At 36.5% G+C, this 21,923-nt stretch overlaps 1 protein-coding gene across 1 annotated transcript in view; it reads left to right on the forward strand.

Moving 5' to 3' along the window:
- Positions 1–21,923, forward strand: part of adamts17 (ADAM metallopeptidase with thrombospondin type 1 motif, 17) — a 139,736-nt gene that overhangs the window by 113,307 nt on the left and 4,506 nt on the right. Inside the window, exons 19-22 of the mRNA XM_051901545.1 lie at positions 3,247–3,382; positions 5,279–5,483; positions 7,836–7,988; positions 21,278–21,455. Coding sequence (XP_051757505.1) covers positions 3,247–3,382; positions 5,279–5,483; positions 7,836–7,988; positions 21,278–21,455 — 672 coding nt within the window. The remainder of the gene's footprint in view (positions 1–3,246; positions 3,383–5,278; positions 5,484–7,835; positions 7,989–21,277; positions 21,456–21,923) is intronic.

Genomic DNA, 21,923 nt, shown 5'->3' on the forward strand with positions numbered 1-21,923 from the left:
CTGAGCAAATTCAGTGCCGAGTCAGTGCTTCCCTCAGCTGCTAATTTGGTCATGACCAAACACCCCTGACTCCATAGATGACCACTAGGAATAACCTTGTATTGTTATCTCTAATTAGAAATGTTTTGTTCTCCAATTACCTGAAATCAGACATGGCTGGTTGGGAGGTCAAAGTGGACCAGACAGGATCAGATGGTATGCAGGCACTCACACATGCCAGAGAAAACACTGATTCTCCTGATGTGGTTAAACACCCCCCAGTACAGGGTTACTGCAACGCTTGCCAGAGCCCTCGACGCAATCCAAACATTAACATCCTTAGTGGATTGTTAGTAAGCTCAAGCGGGCGTCTCAAAGAGGCCATAAAGACAATTGTTATTATATAACCATGCTTTTGTTTTTGTTTTTTTTAGGAAAGTTTGAGGAGAAGTAATGCAGTTCCTTATGATGTCTAAATGTGCTGTTATAATATAGACAGTTCGGGCTCTAAAATCTGATTGGATGGAGTAATTAATATAGAATTTGAGCTAGTTTATAGTGAGTTATTATTAAAAAGTATTATTATTAAATACTATTTATTTTATTGTTATTTTTAAATGTAATTATTTATTAGAGCTGCACGATTCTGGATAAATTGAGAATCACGATCTTTCATTTTTTAACCCTCTGGGGTCTGAGGCTGATTTGGGGTCCTGGAGTAGTTTTGACATGCCCTTTAATATTCACAGACACTCTATATCGCGATTAGAATAAAGAACTTAAGAATAAATTAAAGCTGCAAGCAGCGATGAAAGGGCCCTTGCACCCGGGCTTACTGCCATCCGGTGGCCTTAGGAAAACTGCACATTGGGCGATATTCATTTAAGCGGATAAATAGAGGAGAAATATGGCAAAGTCATTTTAATGCACCACAGTTCCTGCTGCCAGCAGGTGGCGCTTTGATTATTACTGAATATTGGCATAGAGATGTCTTCAGGCCAGGACTCTTATCAAACATGTCAAGTTTGGGGCAGATCGGACACTGTATGCCTGAGTTACAACAGCTTCCTCCTTCATGACGAAACATCCGACTTTGTCAGGCCGCCACGGACACGCCCTTCAGTGAAAACTCTAGATCTTCGCAATTTAATGTCACAAAGGCCTTTAGATTAGACTGACCAAATATGACCTTGATCTGATTAAAGCTCTAGGAGGAGTTTGTTAAAGTACAATGTCTAGAAATGGCAAAAACTGCAAAAATTTTGCAGAGAAAATTCAAAATATCTCATTTCCTGTTGGGTTTTCAGATTTTGCACCCAGGGACATTTTTGTAGGTATTGGGCTGTTACATCTGTCTACCGAATTTCATACCTGTACATGAAACGTAGTGCGAATGGCGCTTAATTGAAATTTTGTAGGTGGCGCTATCGAGCCATTTTGCTACACCTAATTCTGAAACCCATATCATACGTAAATTTTCACCACTTCTGACGCCTGTGCAAAGTTTCATGAATTTTCGAGCATGTTTAGGCCCTCAAAAATGCGATTCATTTCGGAGAAGAAGAATAATTGACTGAGCAGTTACAATAGGGTCCTCGCACCATCGGTACTCGGGCCCTAAAAAACGTACCATTCACAATCATCGGCTTGATCAAGTTGATCCTCTATCGAAATGAAATTGAAAGTGCTCTTCCTCTGAAGCAAACACTTCCAGAATTACTCCTCACTGCATCTCAAAATGATGTACATGAATCTGACTATGCTTGATGCATTTTTCCGAGCTGATGTGGGCGTTCACTCTCTGTTGCATGTATCGCCTCAAAATTTGCATTTGAAGGCTCCGTGGGCATGGCCGCATTAGCGGATAATGAGCTGACTCGTTAAGCGACTGACATCTGTCTCTTTTCAAACAGATTACATAAACGGAGGACATTTGTTTTCGATTTGACTTACATGATTTAAAATTTTGTTTTTACTGTAAGTGTATACAAATAAACGAAGACATTCCACAGTTTTTAATATTATATAACTCTTATTTGTATGTCCAAAATTGCTGGAGTATTTTGAGTCTCTTTCACACTGGTAAGAAAAAAAAACAAGGTGGTATCGCCGGCATGACCTTCAACCCCTGAGTGTTAAACTGAGATCATGATTCTCCCACGATTCTGAACAGACAACTAAACAAAATAACATGTCATTTACTAGAGGTTCTGACAAAATGTTAATTGCTGCAGTCTATTTAAAATGTTTACTTAATCTCACAGAGTTATTTTTAAAAAATCGGTTTGAGTGAATGATTCAATGACTCACTCGTTTCATTACTGGATGAATCAGAATTTTTTGAACAAATTTTTTGAATGAATGATTCAATGACATTTTTAACAGTCACTTGTCGCCACCTGGTGTCATAACGATGCAATCAATACAATTGTTAGATATTGTTTATTAAGCATTATTTATTTCATGTTTAAGATTATTTATTAAATGTATTGATAATATTTATTGATTGATAATATATCAAATAGATAACTATCACGTTTATGTCTTGTCTAGTTCATAGTTTCATTATCATGTTCTGTTTAATTTAGTTTAGTTTGCATCGTTTTCCCCGTTAACTTTTGCCTGAGTTCTCATTCATAGCTTGTTGTCATGGTTTCTGATTGAGTTCCGCACCCGTTTCTTGTTCTGTTGATCATTCCTTTGGTGTATTTAAGCCCTCAGTTCTTTCTGTTCATGGTTTAATGTCGTCAGTGTCAGGGGCCGTTCACACAGAACGCGTTTTTCCATTCCAATGTGCTACTTTTCCTTTTTTTCTTTTCTTTTGTAAATGCGTGCTAAACGGACGTGTATGACAGCTGCGCTCATGTCTTGCATCTTTTGCAGCATCTCACGCATGACACGGCATTCTAAAAACGTGGCACTCAAGTTAAAATCAATTCAACTTTTAAAAAACGTGTCTCGAGACATTGCGTTTTTCCACCATTTTCAAAGCAAAAATGCGTTCTTTGTGAATGAGCCCTTAATGTGTAGTGTGTTTGGATATTCTTGGTGTTTATTAAAAGTATCTATCATTTATTCTGCATCACAGTGATAGTTATTGTTAAAAATATTTTTTTCACATTGCCTCTTATATCTGATTTCTTTAATTTGCGTGACATGCATAATAAAAATAAGCATTCAAATTAATTTACAATTGCATTGTAAACCCTGAGTGCAATTTTTTTAAGTATGTCTTTTAAAATAAGAAAATGTTTTGTTTTGTTTCAGGAGAGAGAAGGACTGTGGTGTCGTGCATGAAAATCATTAACAAGACCATGACTCAAGTAAACAACAGCTACTGCCAGGTGGAGAACAGACCTTCGCCTCAAATCCGCCCGTGCAACCTCCACCCCTGCCAATACAGGTACCAGCTACACCATATCTTCTCAAAATTGAGTGTTTTACCTGATATATGTGTGAGCTGTGCTTTTTTGTGCCGTCAGCTAACACAAAACTCAATTGGGGGTCAAACCTCGCATGCACTTCGTGTGGAGAGCCTGTGTTTTGGAACAGATTCAACAAACAAATTCTTGTGGAAAATGTTCCCAACAAATCTACATTCTCTGACAGGACAGAAGACATCCAAACATAATACGTAACCTGTTTTGTTGCCATCATCTCTATACAGATGAAAGCTGTGACAAAACTTGAGTAATGATCCTTGAGGAAGAACATGCATCAGAGAGATGATCCTTGGCAATTAGCTGTACTGCTTTTAAAATGATATACATTTGTCCCGGGAACATGAGCATAATGACGCATCCTCTCATTAAACCAACTCAAGAATACATATTTTACTCTCTCTTTCTCTTGCTAGTCAGTTTATTAAAAGTTTGACCTTTTCTTTTGATGCAATTGAATCTTTTAAATGTTTAAATTGCAGATGTTTGTCTTTTTACCCATACTTCACATTGTTTTATCATGCTAGCTTACAGTGGTGTCAAAATTTAAGAGAAATATGTATAATGTGTGATCAAATTGCTCTGATTCTAAAAAACTTTCTTTATCTGCAGCTTTTCAAGGTGCAATGTCTTCATTGTCTCACATTACACACTTTAGAGGAGACTTTGAAGAAAAATATTGATGTGAAGTTGTTAATTCAAAGCAGAAAAGGCTGGTTCACTCGAGTGAACAAGAGATAAATGTTATACAGAATTATAACTTCATTTGCAAATTTTTCTTGCTCTTACAGGCCTGTTCACACCAAGAATGATTCATATAATTGTAAATATAAAAGCATCCACATATATCATATTGCGCACGATTTTACTCATTCCCGCAGATTTTGTGCTCACACCAAAAGTGCGCGCACATAAAGTCACCTCTTAGTACTAAATTGAGTTCCTTTTTGCTTTTTGCATAAACTTAAGTGAGCGTAAACAGTTGAGAAAGAAAATGCATGTGTAACAGTATAATGGATCTGTGCGTCAGGTCTTAAAGTGACAGCAGCCTAATATACCTGCTTCCAAATTATGAGATCATATAAAAAATATCCATATGGCAGTTTTTCCCCATGATATCGATGTCAAAATTGTGGCCAGTGAAAATGCTGTGGCTAGTAACTTTGGAAAACCACTAGCCCCAGTGACTGGTGAGCAAAAATGTTCATGTCAAACTCTGGATATGGGGTATGTGTTCCCCCCCCACCTCTTTTTATTGTCCACCAGATGTAAGTCTGATCACTTATAAAAGTAATTGCACACCTCTATTTCTGTCTATAACTGCAAAGTTGGTTTTGGTGCTTGTAAGAATGATTTCTGATTGAGTGTTGGACAGAACAGCTTTCTGTAGGTTTCCAGATGTCTCTCTGTCATCTTTCATGGTGTTGTTTAAGCAGCTAATAAAGATGGCTTTGTTCTTATTCTCTGTTTTATCTGTTGATATTTTCTGCACATAAATTACAAGTTCATTTCATGACCACTTGTGTGACAATAAAAATAATCAGCTGTTATATTCAGTCATACTGTAAACTGACGCTTGAATTATCCATATTTCATTATGTTTCCTGATGAAATGATTTGGTAAATTGTAGCATATGGTGTGAGTGTTTTTTTTCGCCACATTACAGAAGTAAAAAGCGTTGCAAACGGCTTCACACATTGACTTTAAGCACTTGTTTCAGTGGAGACATGTTATTGCTGCTTTTAAATTCATTTACAGACGTCAGATCTCATTTAATGCTTTGAATATTGACGAGGACCGTTATAATTGGACAAAACTGTCGTATCAGTGTCTTCTCTACTTTTTCTGTCCCTCTCAGGTGGGTCACTGGCGCTTGGGCACAGTGTTCAGTAACGTGCGGTAAAGGCTTGCAGAAGAGGGAAGTTGGCTGCGTGTACCAGCTGCAAAATGGCACATACATTCCCACCAGAGACCTGTACTGTCTCGGCTCCAAACCAGCTGGAGTACAGCACTGCGAGGGACGCCACTGCCTCACCGTGTGGGAGGCCTCCGAATGGTCCAAGGTTTGAGCTCAAGTCAGCAGGAATTATTTAAAGATACCACATCATGGACAACAGGATTTTGCTCTTGCAATTGTGAAATACATTTGATCTATTGTTTAAACATTTTAAGAGGCCCTTTCACATATAAATCGTTCTTGCATTAGAAAAGAACAAAAGAACCGAACAGATTATGTGTTTATAGACTCCCAGTCTAAATTCATTGTGAAATTGACCCGCATTTAAAAAGTTTTATAGCTCAAATAATAACAGATGTTTTACCAGAAGAATATAATATAATTTATAAAACTCTAAACTTCTAAACCTCTAAACGTTCTGCTTTTAAATCCTCCAAAAATGGGCCCTATTCACTTTTATTGTAAGTACCCCACCGAAACCTTGATTTTTGTCTTTTTCAAAGAAAAGGAGGAAAAAGTTTAAATTATTTTGTGGTAATCAACATTATGCCACAAATACTGTTGCAAATTTTGTTTTCGTTGATGGACAAGTGAAAATATTTCTTTTTTTGTGGTAATCTGTCACGAATGGTTGCAGCACGATGCAAAAATAAAAAGCTGGATTTAGTCACCGAAGTCTGTATAAACACGCAAACAGAACTACCATGTACATACGACAAGAACAGACAAAGAATGAACCAAAACCAAGGCTATAAATACACCAGGGCATGATTAACTAAATATAGAACAGGTGTAACTAAATCAGTAACCAAGGCAACAAGCACAGTAATTAAAAAAGTTGGGAAAACTAGAACAAAGGAAACATGCACAAAAATGAACACAACATTGACATAACCAGTATTATAAATTAAATAAATACAAATGCAGCACTGATATAGTTAGATGCTGAAAATACATTGAGACGTGTCATAGGTCCATCTCATGCATCTTTATACAGACAAGATTCAAAAATAGCGCAAAAAAGAACATTCACAAAACATAGCTTCATTACATTTATGTAAAAATGCAAAACTGGCTTGTTCGGAATTTGTCACATTAAGGAGCCGTTCAAAAAAAACATGTGATGCAGGACAGTGAAATGAGAAACAAACAAAAAACAAAAATACAAAAGCAAAAGACTTGATTTGAACGACTTTAACTTGTGCACCACATTATGCCGTGTCATTTTCAAAACATTAATGCCATAAATGCTGTAGAAATGTATGGAAACTAGTCTGCAAAAACAGCTTGTTCAGAATTCATCGCAGTTAGAGGCAATTCACACCGAAAACGTGAGGGCAGTGGAATGAAAAAAATACAAGCGGTTTAGTCCAAAATTTCTATGTCAAGTCACCTTTATTTATATAGCGCATTTTACAATACAGATTGTTTCAAAGCAGCTTTACAGTGATAACAGGAATATAATTTTGGCTGTACAGCAGCTCTAGAAGAAAATGGTGTCATTGTCCAGCTTAAGTAAGTTCAGTGTTAATTCATTTCCGTTGTAAAAATCATTAGTTATTAATTTAGTTAATTTATCTATACAGCAGCTCTGGAGAAAACAGTGATGTCATCATCCAGCTCAGTTCAGTTCTCATACAATTAAATCTGTATAAATCATATAAAGCAATTGAGTCTCTTCAGAAAATTTGGACTAAACCACTCAATTCATATGGATTAGTTTTACGATCTCTTTATGAACTTTTTGAGGCGTCAAAGTGTCAGTTGTGTAGCTGTTTATGGAGGAACAGAAATTGCTCAGATTTCATCAAAAAGATCTTAATCTGTGTTTTGAGTGAGTAATTAATGACAGAATTAAAGCATAATTTGTGTGCTGCATTTTTAGAATGCTGCTAAAGATGCGAGTCGCGAACACAGCAGTCAAAGACGTCCGTCTAGCGCATGATTACATAGAATAACAATAGAAAAGCCGTACAATAGAATTCAGAATGAGCACATCTACATACCAATGTTTACTTCGGTCATAGAAGTTTTAAAGGTACAGCAACAGAGGATGAAAAATATGTAAAACTTAAATTACAGCAGTTTCTGGTGCAAGAAGCCTTGACTAACATAAAGCCCCTATTATGAGACACATCCTGTACCAATGGACTCAAATGTTTTCTGAGGTCACCTGAAATGTGCTTTGTCCTGGCCTATGGAGGGCACTGTGGTTGTTTTTCAGCCTCTGCATCTCGTTTCAGATCTTCATGTTGTTGATGTTGTAAGCACTTCATTAGAGTGGATTCAGTCAGTGGAGAGAAGCATTAGTGAGACTCCACAGGACGTCGGTTTTAATGACCAGCACTCTTGCTTATGTCTTTATTTATCTCCATCCTTCTTTGCACCCAATTGCTCACTTATTTTTCTCATGTTATACTTTGACTCGCTGAATTCTCCTTGTCTTTGTTTGTCCCAGTGTTCCTCTGAATGCGGTCATGGCAGCAGGAAGCGGACAGTGACCTGCACCAATCCTCAGGGTCTCTGTGATCCCGTGTCTCGTCCCGCAGAGGAGGAGATGTGTGAGGATCACTCCAAATGTTACGAGTGGAAGACCAGTGAATGGTCTAAGGTAGGGTCGCCAAACAGTCACAAGTCGATATAGAAGTGAAATTTTAAAAGTTAGGTTTAGTATTTTTTTTTTAAAGAAAAGATCTTTCTATTTAAAATAAATGCTGTTCCTTTGAATTTTCTATGCATCAAAAAATCCTGAAAAAAGTGTATCATGGTTTCCACAAAATCATTAAGCAGCACAACTGTTTTCAATGTTGAAAATAATTTGTAATGTTTCTTGAGCAACAAATCAGCATATTAGAATGATTTCTGAAGGATCATGTGACTGAAGACTGGAGTAATGATGCTGAAAATTCAGCTTTGTATCACAGGAATAAATTACTTTTTAAAATATATTCAAATAGTAAACAGATATTTTAAATTGTAATAATATTTCACAATTTTTGACTGTATATTTGATCAAATTAATGGTGTGTGTGAGACTTCTTTCAAATACATTAAAACATCTTGCTGACCCCACCCTTTTGAATGGTAATGGTAAAAGCTCAGTCAACATAATGTCTTTAACACAAAAATTAATTTCCCCTTGTACTTCATTTTCTTTAATATAAAGCCAAAATCCTCATAAAATACTCATTGTTTCAATAGTTTAGCCATATGACATTAAACAATGTGTGTTCACAGGATTTTAGTGTGAAAAATCACTTAATAGCCTTTCTGTGCAAAACTGTATCCAATTTAACAACGTCATCGCCATGACAGCATAAAGCCAAGAAACCTAGAACCCCCAAAAACTGTAAAAAATTATGATTTAAACAGTTTTGCAGCTCAAATAATACACACATTTTAGCAGAGAAATTAATATGATTGCATCTAGAAACATACAGTAAGCTTCACATTTCTGTGATTAATCCACAACAAACTGGCCCTATTCACTTTCATTATAAGCACCTCATTGCTTTTTTTTTTTTTTTTTAACAAAATGAGGGTTGAATTAAAAAAAAAAAAATCTGTGGTAATCAGCATTTTGCCACAAACGCAGTCAGTTGAGCTTAACTTGTACTGAACCCGAAGTATTCTTCTACATAACGTAGCTGTGATGCATCAGACTGTGTCCTGAATCCAACGAAAACAGACGGGCAAATATTAGTTGAAGCATTAGATGAATCAGTGTTTTTTGCATTGTCATATGTGATGCATGTGGGCTGTCACCGGTTACCTTGCTTCAGCCCCAGTGGAGCTGACTGCTGCGGCCCAGGGTCGGCATCACGCCTATAAAGCAGCATCTGTCTCGCTCCCTCTTTCTCCTGAGGTTTGTGTTCCTCAGTAATGAGCTCTCGTCACCTCACTGCGGACACACCATTGTCATAGTGCTGCTTCTTATGGATTATTAGTGTTTCAAGTGCACAGGGTAGAAGTAAACTTGTCGTAGGATATATGGGAATAATGCTCATCCAATATGGCTTTTTCATTAGCCGATGTTGATTTCTTGAGTATAGGGTTGTCAATGATCAATATAACGTTTACAGTAGAAGATGTAGTTCCTGACATGTAAACTAATAGTTTGTCTCTGTGGGTGCACTGGTGTTTTGTGTCCTTTATTTTAACATGGCTAGAATTGCTGAATTGATTAACCATGTCATGTTCAATTAGCCATTTCACTCTGAAATACTGCACAATATGGTAATAAAGTCGGTTACAATTTCCATTTAATGCTAACTAAAGTTTCATTTCAGTGTTGCTGAGATGCATGTAGCAATATTACATTCCCCTTTATGGATGACTTTCAAGACTCCTCAACAAATTGGAGCATCAGGATGTGTTGTAGGTTCGTCTTTGAGGTTTATGTTTCCCTCTGAGTCTCACCTCACCATCGTTCCCCATCAGAGGCCACAGATGTTGAAGTTGTTTGAGATGGAGGCTTGCTGAGACGTTTGAAGGTTGTGCCTTGTAAGGATTATGTTTCAGACTGAGGGTCTGCGGTCGGGCAGAATGGTGGGATTGATCTTTGGTGAAGGTACAAGTGTCTGATCTCAACTTCACGCCTAAGATTAGCTTTGCATTAAATGTTTCTTTTGTATTTGATCAATGCCTAGAAAAATATGATTAAATCGTTGCATGGCCTGTTGTGGTTTACAGCTTATTTTACGTGTGTCCAGAGGCTCTCAGTATTCACTATACAAGGCTCTGCAACATTCATTTGTGAAGTCGGCCGTAGCATTTTGGGGGCAGAATGAGAGGAAAATAGATTCTCTCATTAGTGAGATGTTGGTGCAGAAAGCATCTGATATTTCTGCATGTGTCATGTATTTATGTAAAGAGCAGATGTTCCCTCTGTAGACCTCTTCCTTTTCATTTCAGTGATCTGCAGCGTCTCAGTGGAAGATGAGCTACTATCACACCAGAAACATCTAGTGTGAATTTACTGCATACTACTTCACAGTCATTTTAACAGTAGTTCTACAATTTATTACTATGACGACTGTACACTGTGACCTCACAGTAAACAGGAAGTGACTGCCGCAATCTTTTGTATACAATCTCTTGTATACTGTAGCTGCGTCTCATTTCATAGGCCGCGTCCTCCGGAGGTCGCATTTGAAGGCTGCATACGTCATCGAGGCAGTCTCATTTGAGAAAAGTAACCGTTAGATTGCTAAGTAAGAAAGAAATTACAGTATTTTACACCTCACGAGGAATAACAGTCGATTTTATTACGGTTACTTTTCTTAAATAAGACATCCTTGATGACGATGCCTTCAAATGAGACCTCTGGAGGACACAGCCTCCGAAATGAGATGCAGCCTGTATTTGGGTCATTAACGAATAAGGTTTTTAAAAGTGTACAAAAACATAATACAGATTAAGTGTTAACAATGAGATTATGTGTTTTTTTATAATCAATTAACACTGCTTTTGTCATTTTTTACAAGATGGACAAAATTTGTGACCAAAAAGGTCATTTTTTGGTTTAACCAAAATTTCGGTTTTACCGAATGACACTTTTGGTTATACCGAATGAAGATATTTTCATTATGTGGGTGCACAACACTCTGCTTATTACACACACAGGGACGCGCAGCAGTACACAAACATGCCAAATATTAAAAATAAAAGGATTTCAATGTAAAAGATTATTATTGTGTGCATAAGGATAGAAATGTTTTGGTGGAATCCGGCTTGTCCCGTAGATGGTCTGCTCGCGCGCTTTAACGAGCAGATCCGTTTCCTCACTATAGACGCGTTTAGTTTTTCCGCTTGCAAATTCTGCATTGTAAATAGCAAATCTGCCATGGCGCGAGCGCAACTGGCTTTTAAAGGGAATGGGACATGAGACTCTGTTTGGTTTATTTCACGTTATGCCCAAAACACACCCATTACTCATTAAAAGAATAGGGACAACCCAGTTAGACCATGCGCCAGGCGCGCTGACCATTTTTCCCGTCGTTAAACTAGCAGAAGTGGATTCGGACACGCCCTAGGTGCACTTGTGCCGTGCGCTTTAGATCATGCGCTTAGATCGTTAAAATAGGGCCCTTTATATTTAGTACAAGTTTTTAAAATATTACAACATTTTCCATGTTTTATAGCGGTTGTACCGAATGACCTGATACTTCGGGACAAGCATATGAGCAAGTGAAAACATTAATTTTTCAAATAGTTAAGAGAGAGTTAGTTACTTTGCTTCACGACTGTGTCGTCCTTTTCAGGCATCTGAATGATGTCACATCCTGTCACATGATACTAACTGTATGACTTGATCCAAAATGGTCCCTTATATTGGTTACTCCGAATGACATAAATGAAAATTGTTTCTGGACATTCTTTCTCATAACAAAGCAACGACTTCTACACGTAATTTTAATACCATTTTGCACTATGTTGATATATGATGTTATAAAATCATGCCAGAATAAAAAATATATATATTTATTACATTTTAAGATATTTTAATCACAAATGAAATGGCTGTATTGGCCTTTGGACGGTTAAACCGAATGACCTTTTGACACTTCAAAATCTTTAAAATACCTTTATATGTAGAAATTATAATTAAAACCTTTTGGATTCAATAAAAGTGATCTAGTTGTACTACATACTTTGGATGTCATATCTTTGTTTTTTATTATTATTAAGGCCTTTGGACAAAACAATGACCTGTCGCATCATTGACCCTTATACAGATGAACTGTGAGGTCTAAAGTATTGTGCTGGTGTTTGGGTTCCCAGAATGCACTACAGCTGGTGTTATTTTAGTATTATTTATATACTATTATAGTATTGATTAATATTTTGAATTAGGCCTTTTTTTTTTTTTTTTTTTTTTTAATTTTAGTAATATTGTTATGTGCCTTTGTCATTTTTATATTTCTATTTAGCTTTAATTTATTTATATTTCAGTTTTTTTAGTTTGAATCATTTTAGTTCTTCAACTTAAATTTATTTTATTTCAATTTGTTGCCAAGACAACATTTCTAATTTGTGTTTATAGTATGTTTTGTAAATTTTAAGATCTTCATCTATTATTTATATTTTATTTCAGCTTTATTTCAAATAATGAAAACTCTTTTTAATACACTGTAAGAAAAAAAAAAAATCCATAGAATAATGTCCTGGCAGAAAATTATAACAGGCATTTTTTGTTTAACCCTAAAACACAACACAATGAAATGGCTCAATTCAAAATACAGGTAAAATTCCTGTGAAAAATCAATACAGAAAATTCCTTTGTATTAACACGGTACATTGTGCTGTATTTTTACATTTGTTTTTTTAGGGCCGGTTCACACAGAACATGTTTTTGCTGTTACATAGAACAGTTGCAGTTTATGACGGGAGACGTAAAGTCACTAATTACACTTTTAACACTATTAAACACTATTATAGTTATGCATCAGATTATTCAAATATTCCACACTTTTAGTCTAGTTATGTTTTTAATTTGTTGACCTAGTCTGCATTGATTTCATAATACAGTTTAGAACATTTTTTACAGTAATGACTGCTGGAAAAATATTATAGCCGGTAGATTAACACTGATTAACACATGAACATTCATTCGTATGACTGACACGGCTTGACTGAAAGGCCTCTTCTGAATAGAAACAGCCTATTTAGAGCAGGAAAATCATGCTCTTTTTCAGTGTTTTGGCTGCTGTGCTCTTGTCCAGGCTGTGAATGTCATCCCTTTTCAATTATCTGGAACACATTGTGTGTTTTGGCGCAAAATGACACAATTACATATTTTATTTCTGAATGGGATGAGATATTGTAACAAGGTAGGATCGGTCTGTGTTTGGAGTGCTCTTCACTTGTGTTAATATCACTGCATTTTGTGTCTACATCATATCAGCTATATTTTTCTAGTACTAATGGGCATCCAGATAATAGAATTCAGGGAACATGAAATTAAAATGTTATTCCAAATGGAAAAATATATATTTTCCATATACTTTCATCAAAATGTGTGAACTTCTGAAATACCAATGTTACCTAGGCCATGCAGTTACCGAGGCTTACATTAGTTTGTTCAGTCACGCTTGCATCATGGCTTTAAGCTTCAGGTGAACTTGATAAACAATTTTCATCTCTAATGTTGTTTTGTTTGATTCGGCTTGTTGTTTTTTCTGGCTTCCTCTTGTTTATATCATCACTCCTATTTTACATCAACTGTTCAGGTATATTCGTCTTCATTTAAATAGATAGGAAGCAGAGTGTTTGCACTATGCTGCCATTTTCCGTTCGACTCTACCGGAAAACATTTACAATTTTTATATATATATTTTTTAAGTAAATATTATGTATATTAATTTCAGATTTAGTTATTTTAGTGCTTCAACTTCAACTTTTTAAAATTTCAATTAGATGCCAAGCAACGTTTTTTTTAAGGGGCTATCTGTAGAATTCAGAAACCCTTGTTATTAGCGACACCGGTGGCTGTTAAGTGAACTGCAACCAGCAACTTAACGTACAAGAGACTGAACGTGATTCAAGGCCCAGATATACTCACGGTGAAGTTCTTTTTCGTTCTTCGCTTAGAAAAAGTTGGAAATACCTTTGTAGCGATATACTGTTAATGAACATCCCAACGCCGTCCACGCTGCTGAGAGTGACTTTTAGTTGAATATGTAAATATGTGCTGCCCGCTTTCCTCTTAATAACAAAATAGACACAACAAAAATGACAGCGGTGAGAAAGCAGCAGTCACTGATAATAGTGATGTGGATGTTTGCACCAGCTCTGCAATTCACAGGCAACATTTCAACAGATGAGGTAATTAAAATTACACTGTTATGATAGTTTGATTCTAAAGTATATTTCAGACTAGACTATATAGATCTAGCTAAGTGAGACTATAGTTTGAATTAATCCCTTTTCTTTGTATGACACTTTTACCTTACAGTACAGAAGAATATCTCTTTCGTCATTATCCTGAACATTGTATAAGCATTAATTTCATGTGTCATTGAACAGAAGGGAGGTTCTTTGGAGCGTAAACATAACATCTTTGGATTTTCCTGGCCACACCGGCCTGAGTCACATAAAATCTGTCTACAGGCTTTCATAGACAACTTGGGTTGTTTTTAACTCAGCATAGAGTGTAGGCTGGGTTGAAAATGGACAAACCCAGCGTTTGGGTTGTTTTGACCAACCTGCTGGGTAGTTTTATTTAACTATTGATTATGTGGCTAGCTTAAAATATACCCAAAATAGGTTGGAAATGAAAAATCAGACACATAATTACTAGAGGCAACAGTAATCAGTGTTGGAGGTAACGCATTACATGTAACTTACATGTTACATAATCAGATTACTAACACATTACTTTTAAATTTACAAAAAAGTTACTTTATCAAATAAGTAACACAAGTTACTTTGTTTTCCTACATATTGACTGACAGCTCTCCTGTCCCCATGTTGAGAGAAATCGAGTGCAGAGGTGTTGTGTGTGTGCTGTGTGAACATGAGTATTGTAGTTCTAGACTAAACGTGAGCATTTACTCTTTACACTTGAACAAAAACAGATTCAGTATTCCTCAAAATTAATAAAAACTTTGAAATGCAATTATATAAAGAATATTGCACAAACCTACAATAATTAAATGTATTAAATTAATCAAATGTACTTTATGTATTTAATCTCACTTTATTAACCAATGTCTTTGCTGCTGACCTTCGATGATCCAGTTTAACGATACTAATAAGCAAAAATGACTTTAGATAAACATCACATTTGTTTTATATTTTTAAACTTTTATTGCTAAAGTAAGAGTACTCTTCTTCAATCTAGAATGGCAGCACATCTCAAAGGTTTGATTGAGCTGCGCCCTCTACTGTACAGGCATAAATATGCATTTCCTTCATCCTGAGGCTCATTCATTTCACTTTCGGTGTGAAAGGGCCTTAACACTTGACAAAAATAAAACTTTTTTGTTGTTATTAATAAACAAACAAGCAAGCCCAGCCCAGGTGCGAAAATTGTGTTATTTTTTGTGAAAAAAATAACACAAAAGTAACGTAATACATTACTTTTCATAAAAAGTAACTAACACAATTAGTTACTTTTTTAGGGAGTTATATTGTAATGCATACTTTTTGCAATATTGTAATGCATTACTTTTTGAAAGTGACTTTCCCCAACACTGACAGTAATAATCAAAAGGTGAGCATTTATTAATAAGCAATTTAATAAATGTTTATTTATTAAACATATTAATAAATGTTAATTTCCAACCTATTTTGGGTTCATTTTAAGTGAGCAATATAGTCATTTTTAAACAATAGATCAGGTAAATAAAACTACCCAGCTGGTTGGGTCAAACATTTAACCCAACCGCTGGATTTGTCTATATTTTACCCAACTTGGGTTAGTTTTGACCCAGCATTTTTAAGAGTGTAGGAAGTCGGGAAAGGCCTCGTTTTTAAAGTTTCATTACAAGCTCTTCACACACTTCACATACAAAAAGCAGTTAATACAAGAAAATTCTTACATATGGCCCCTTTAAGATTAAGTTAATTTATTTATTTTTTTATTTCAGCTTTGTTTCAGTTCAATTTTTAATAGTTCTAGTTAATGACAAAAGGCTTGGAATGACATGAGAGTGAATGAATGATGACACAATTTTAATTTTTTTGTTAAGCTATCCCTTCAATGCTAACCAACAGTCTGCTTTAACATCAACTAAAAGCCAAATAGCTTAATCATTGTTTTAGGCTGCTGTTGTGGTAACACTGCCTTTCTAAAATCATTTGAATAGTTAACACAGTAATTGGACATATTAAAATGTCGTATTGTGTTAACTTGAAGAACTCTGATCTTTCTGGAGTTTCTCTATTCCTATTCGTCTGTAAGGGCGTTCTCCTTTCACACACTCTCGTAATCTGGAGCTTTGTCATATTTAATAGCACAAATCAAAAACGGATTTCTCTTGAGGGAGTCGTAGACTGTGATTCAGAGCCGCCTTTGATCAGCAGATTAGATGTTTTTGGGTCGGAACGTGCAATGTCTCTTCTCGTTCATCGTACATGTGGTATTGGGAACAACGAGTCGTTCTGAAATCACTCCACTCACACTTTCCCTGACTGCAGTTATTTACTAGACTCTGGCGACAGGCAACACTGAGATCAATGCTAACCTGCCATGCTGATTTTATTTTCAATAGCCCTTCATCTCTTGTAAAACGTGAAATATTGTGCGCTGTTGAAAGGAATTTGGGTTCCCTCGGAGGCAGGGAAATGTATTGCTTTCATGCACCTTTTGCCACTTCGGAAAACAATTTTCGTTTGTGTCGTCTGTAGCCATGGCAGCCGACAGCTCCTATTCTCCAGTCCAGGGGTCTTCAACAGGGGGTCCGCGAGTGTGCCTAATTTCTGTGAAATGAAAGTGTTACAAAAAAAAAGTTTACCAAAGTAAAAGTTAAGAAGTTAAAGTCTGGCTAAATGTCTTTCCCACTTTGGAATGTATTAAATAAAATAAATGTATATGATCATTTTAATGCAATTTAGACTACCATTCAAAAGTTTGGGGTCAATAAGATTTTTTTTTTATTAATAGTAAGTTAGTTGTTAAGTTTAGGTACTGGGTAGGATTAAGAATGTAGAATAAGGTATTAATATGTGCTTAATAAGTAATAATAAATAGCCAATATTCTAGTAAGATGCATGCTAATAAGCAACTAGTTTAAAAACCCTAAAATAACGTGTTACCGAAAGAAATTAATGCTTTTATTTAGGAAGGTTGCATTAAATTTATCAAAAGTGATTATTATTATAATTATAATGTTATATATATATATTATTATAATTATAATGTTAAATATTCTTTTTTCAAATAAATGCTGCTCTTTCGAAATTTCTACTCATCAAAGATAAAAAGTATCATGGTTTCCAAAAAAATATTAAGCAGCACATCTTTTTCAACATTGATAATAAGAAATGTTTCTTGAGCAGCAAATCATCATATTAGAATGATTTCTGAAGGATCATGTGACACTGAAGACTGGAGTAATGATGCTGAAAATTCAGCTTTAATCACAGAAATAAATAACATTTTAAAATATATTACAATAGAAATAAAAAATTTTTTTTTACTAATATTTCTGTATTTTTGATCAAATAAATGCAGCCTGGCTGAGCAATAAGAGACTTCTTGCACTAAAAATCTTACCAACTCCAAACTCTTGAACACAAGTATATAAACAAATTATATAAACACATTAATATGAAACTGTATGCATGTTATTGCAGGCCAGGCTTAAAATGCACCACACAATATAAGATATATTAAATATGTTAAGTTCCCTGATCTAGACTACATTTTGACTGCATTGTCCTGAGGACTATTGATGTCAGTGATGTTGTCTGTGCCATAATCAGGTCAATTTATTTTGTGTTTATCATTTCATCATGCCGTCTGCTCTCAGCTCTACTCAGCCAGTGATGAACTAACTGAATTTGTTCCTGCCCTGTTGAACTATAAGTCTATTAAAATGTATTAGATTGTCACAGAGATACGTTGATTTAATTTTGCCGGCGTGTTATTGGAGAAATAAAGCTTCCTTTGGGTCTTAACTGCGTGAGCGTGACGATCGTGGCTGATGTGACTCCTGCTCATCTCACAGGAAGAAGAACGACATTATTGAAGAAAGCTTTCCTCCTGTTGTCTTCCTCTGGAAATCCAATTCAGTCCATTTGCAATGAGCAGATTCATAAGAATATTGTATGTGTTTGTATATAACATCCTTTGGCCAATTTGAATATGCAGTTTATTTATTTTTATTTTTTTACAAGCTGAAGGTTTTTGGTAATCAGCATCACACCACAGATGTCATCGATAGAACTTGAGTTGTTTGAACCTGTAATTTATTGAATATTGAATTCAAGTTTTGTGCAGCCGCAGGTTTGTTTATTGACTGTTATTCAATTGTTGTCTTGTAGTGTGGCTCACACAATCCCAGTCCATTTATAATACTCTGCTAAACAATATGTAATTAGGATGCAGTTTATCAATAATGTGGAGGCCTGTGAAGATGTCTGAAACTTTAGACACTGTACAGCATGTAGTTTGCTTGAAAACAGCGTAATTATAAATTCCTCATGAGCAGAAATGTCAGGCGAAAGCTGAAGACGTTTGAGAGTTTTCGAGCACTTACAGCACACAATGTAAATTAGGTCAGGCTTATGAATCGTTATTGTTTCTAAACAGAAAAGAGGAAACTTCGGTTTTGCCTGGAGACAGCACTGCTCATTAGGGTACCATGAAAATTCACTGTAATACAAAGACTAGCATGAGTTCAAAGACAGAGACTCGGCTGTCCCTTTGACTCGATGTATAAAAATGCTTTTTTATTGTTTTGTTATTGTTTAAATTGTATGGATGCATTTTTGCACTGTTTACTGGTTCATTTAGCTGCTGCTGTTATCATATTTAGTTATTTTTTGGTATTGTTCAAAGGTTTTTATTCTCATATCATTGGGATATTTTATTTATTTATTCTTTTTTTACATATATAAATTATGTTTGCCATCGTTTTTGAGTTTTGTCACATTGTAAGCAGAGGAAATGGCCCAAATATAATAATCTTTGGGAGAAATCATAACACTCAATAATAGTCCCACCATACAGTTAAAATGGCCGATCACCTTTGTTTACTCTTGAATACTCATCTGCATTTGCTTAGCCAGCCTGAAAAATATAGTTTTTGGCATAATTAGAGGTAAAGAATCATAATATATGATACTATCGCTATCAAACTTTATTCCTGGTTATCTACATAATCTGAGTTAGGGCTGTAAAAACGATTAATCACGATTAATCGCACCTAACATAAAAGTTTGTGTTACATAATATATGTGTGTGTGTGTGTGTGTGTGTATATATATATATATATATATATATATATATATATATATTAAATATATATACACTGCTCAAAAAAAATTAAAGGAACACTTTTTAATCAGAGAATAGCATCAAGTCAGTTAAACTCCTGGGATATTGATCTGGTCAGTTAAGTAGCAGAGTGGGTTGTTAATCAGTTTCAGCTGCTTTGATGTTAATGAAATTAACAACAGGTGCACTAGATGGGCAACAATGAGACAACCCCCAAAATAGCAATGGTTTTACAGGTGGAGGCCACTGACATTTTTTTCCCCACTCATCTTTTCTGACTGTTTTTCACTAGTTTTGCATTTGGCTAGGGTCAGTGTCACTACTGGTTGCATGAGGCGATACCTGGACCCTACAGAGGTTGCACAGGCAGTCCAACTGCTCCAGGATGGCACATCAATACTTGCCATTGCCAGAAGGTTTGCTGTGTCTCCTAGCACAGTCTCAAGAGCATGGAGGAGATTCCAGGAGACAGGCAGTTACTCTAGGAGAGCTGTACAGGGCCGTAGAAGGTCCTTAACCCATCAGCAGGACCAGTATCTGTTCCTTTGTGCAAGGAGGAACAGGATGAGCACTGCCAGAGCCCTACAAAATGACCTCCAGCAGACCAGTGGTGTGAATGTCTCTGACCCAACAATCAGAAACAGACTTCATGAGGGTGGCCTGAGGGCCCGACGTCCTCTAGTGGGCCCTGTGCTCATTGCCCGGCACCGTGGAGCTCGATTGGCATTTGCTATTGAACACCAGAATTGGCAGGCCCGCCACTGGCGCCCTGTGCTTTTCACAGATGAGAGCAGGTTCACCCTGAGCACGTGACAGACGTGAAAGGGTCTGGAGAAGCCGTGGAGAACGTTATGCTGCCTGTAACATGGTTCAGCATGACCGGTTTGGTGGTGGGTCAGTGATGGTCTGGGGAGGCATATCCATGGAGGGACGCACAGACCTCTACAGGCTAGACAATGGCACCCTGACTGCCATTAGGTATCGGGATGAAATCTTTGGACCCATTGTCAGACCCTACGCTGGTGCAGTGGGTCCTGGGTTCCTCCTGGTGCACGACAATGCCCGGCCTCATGTGGCGAGAGTATGCAGGCAGTTCCTGGAGGATGAAGGAATAATACCATTGAATGGCCCCCACGCTCGCCTGCCCTAAATCCAATAGAACATCTCTGGGACATTATGTTTCGGTCCATCCGACGCCGCCAGGTTGCACCTCAGACAGTCCAGGAGCTCAGTGATGCCCTGGTCCAGATCTGGGAGGAAATACCCCAGGACACCATCATGTCTCATTAGGAGCTATGCCCCGACGTTGTCAGGCATGCATGCAAGCACGTGGGGGCCATACAAACTACTGAGTACCATTTTGAGTTGCTGCAATGAAATTTCAGCAAAATTGACTAGCCTGCTGCATCATTTTTTCACTTTGATTTTCGGGGTGTCTTTGAATTCAGTCCTCTGTAGGTTGATAATTTTCATTTCCATCAAACGATGTGGCATCCTTTCGTTCCTAACACATTACCCAGTCCATATCAGTATAGATATCCAGCATGACATTTTTCCCCATTGAGATCTGATGTGCTTTCAAAGTGTTCCTTTAATTTTTTTGAGCAGTGTGTTTGTGTGTATATACTGTATATGCACACACAAAGACATATATATATATATATATATATATATAATATATAAAAATATAATATGTATATATACACATATATATTATGTAAACACAAACTTTTATGTTAGATGCGATTAATCACGATTAATCAATTTTACAGCCCTAGTCTGAGTACCCGATAATTTACTATTTAAACATGACATTGACAGTAGAGTTCAAGTAGATATGAGCTGTTTTGGAATATTGATTATACTTTTTAGTGAGTACAATGAGGTCTGTCAGAGCAGGTTATGATGTGAAAAACTTTTAAATCTATTGTGATGTTATCATTGATTCATTGCAGTGCTCATCATCCTGTGGGCGGGGCTTGCAATCCAGAGTGGTCCAATGCATGCACAAAGTGACCGGTCGTCATGGCAGCGACTGCCCAGTAGTCCTGAAGCCCCCCGCGTACAGGCAGTGTCACCAGGGGGCGTGTAACGTAAAAGTCAATGTGAACACCATCACCTCCCCTAGACTGGGTAAGATATTACCATTAAAGACGTGTGTGTATCCTGATGCAGGCGAAGTGGGGGGCATTCATGAGGGGGCCATTGTGTTTCAGAGGGCGGGTCCCCCTTGGCCAAAATCATTTTGGGGGGTGGGGGTTATAAATTGAAACAAATCAGATCTGAGTGGGCAATGCCCCCTTTTGCCCCCTCGTGGCGCCAGGCCTGTATACACTCATGTTCATTATTTGTCCCTGAATAATGAGTTTCAACCACAAATATGTCGCATAAAAACCAATCCATTTCTGTCTCTTTTTATGATGCATTACTATAGTTACATCATATTACTGGATAATGCTTGAATTATAGCATCATTTGGCTTTAAACTATAACCTTAAAAAATTGAATTACTTGAAATAAAATAAATAAATATTAACTGAAATAATATAAAACATAAATTAAACTTGCTTATTTTATTTTGGCTGGTTGACAAGGCAATAG

Source organism: Ctenopharyngodon idella, chromosome 7, assembly GCF_019924925.1.
Source record: "Ctenopharyngodon idella isolate HZGC_01 chromosome 7, HZGC01, whole genome shotgun sequence".
Taxonomy (NCBI): domain Eukaryota; kingdom Metazoa; phylum Chordata; class Actinopteri; order Cypriniformes; family Xenocyprididae; genus Ctenopharyngodon; species Ctenopharyngodon idella.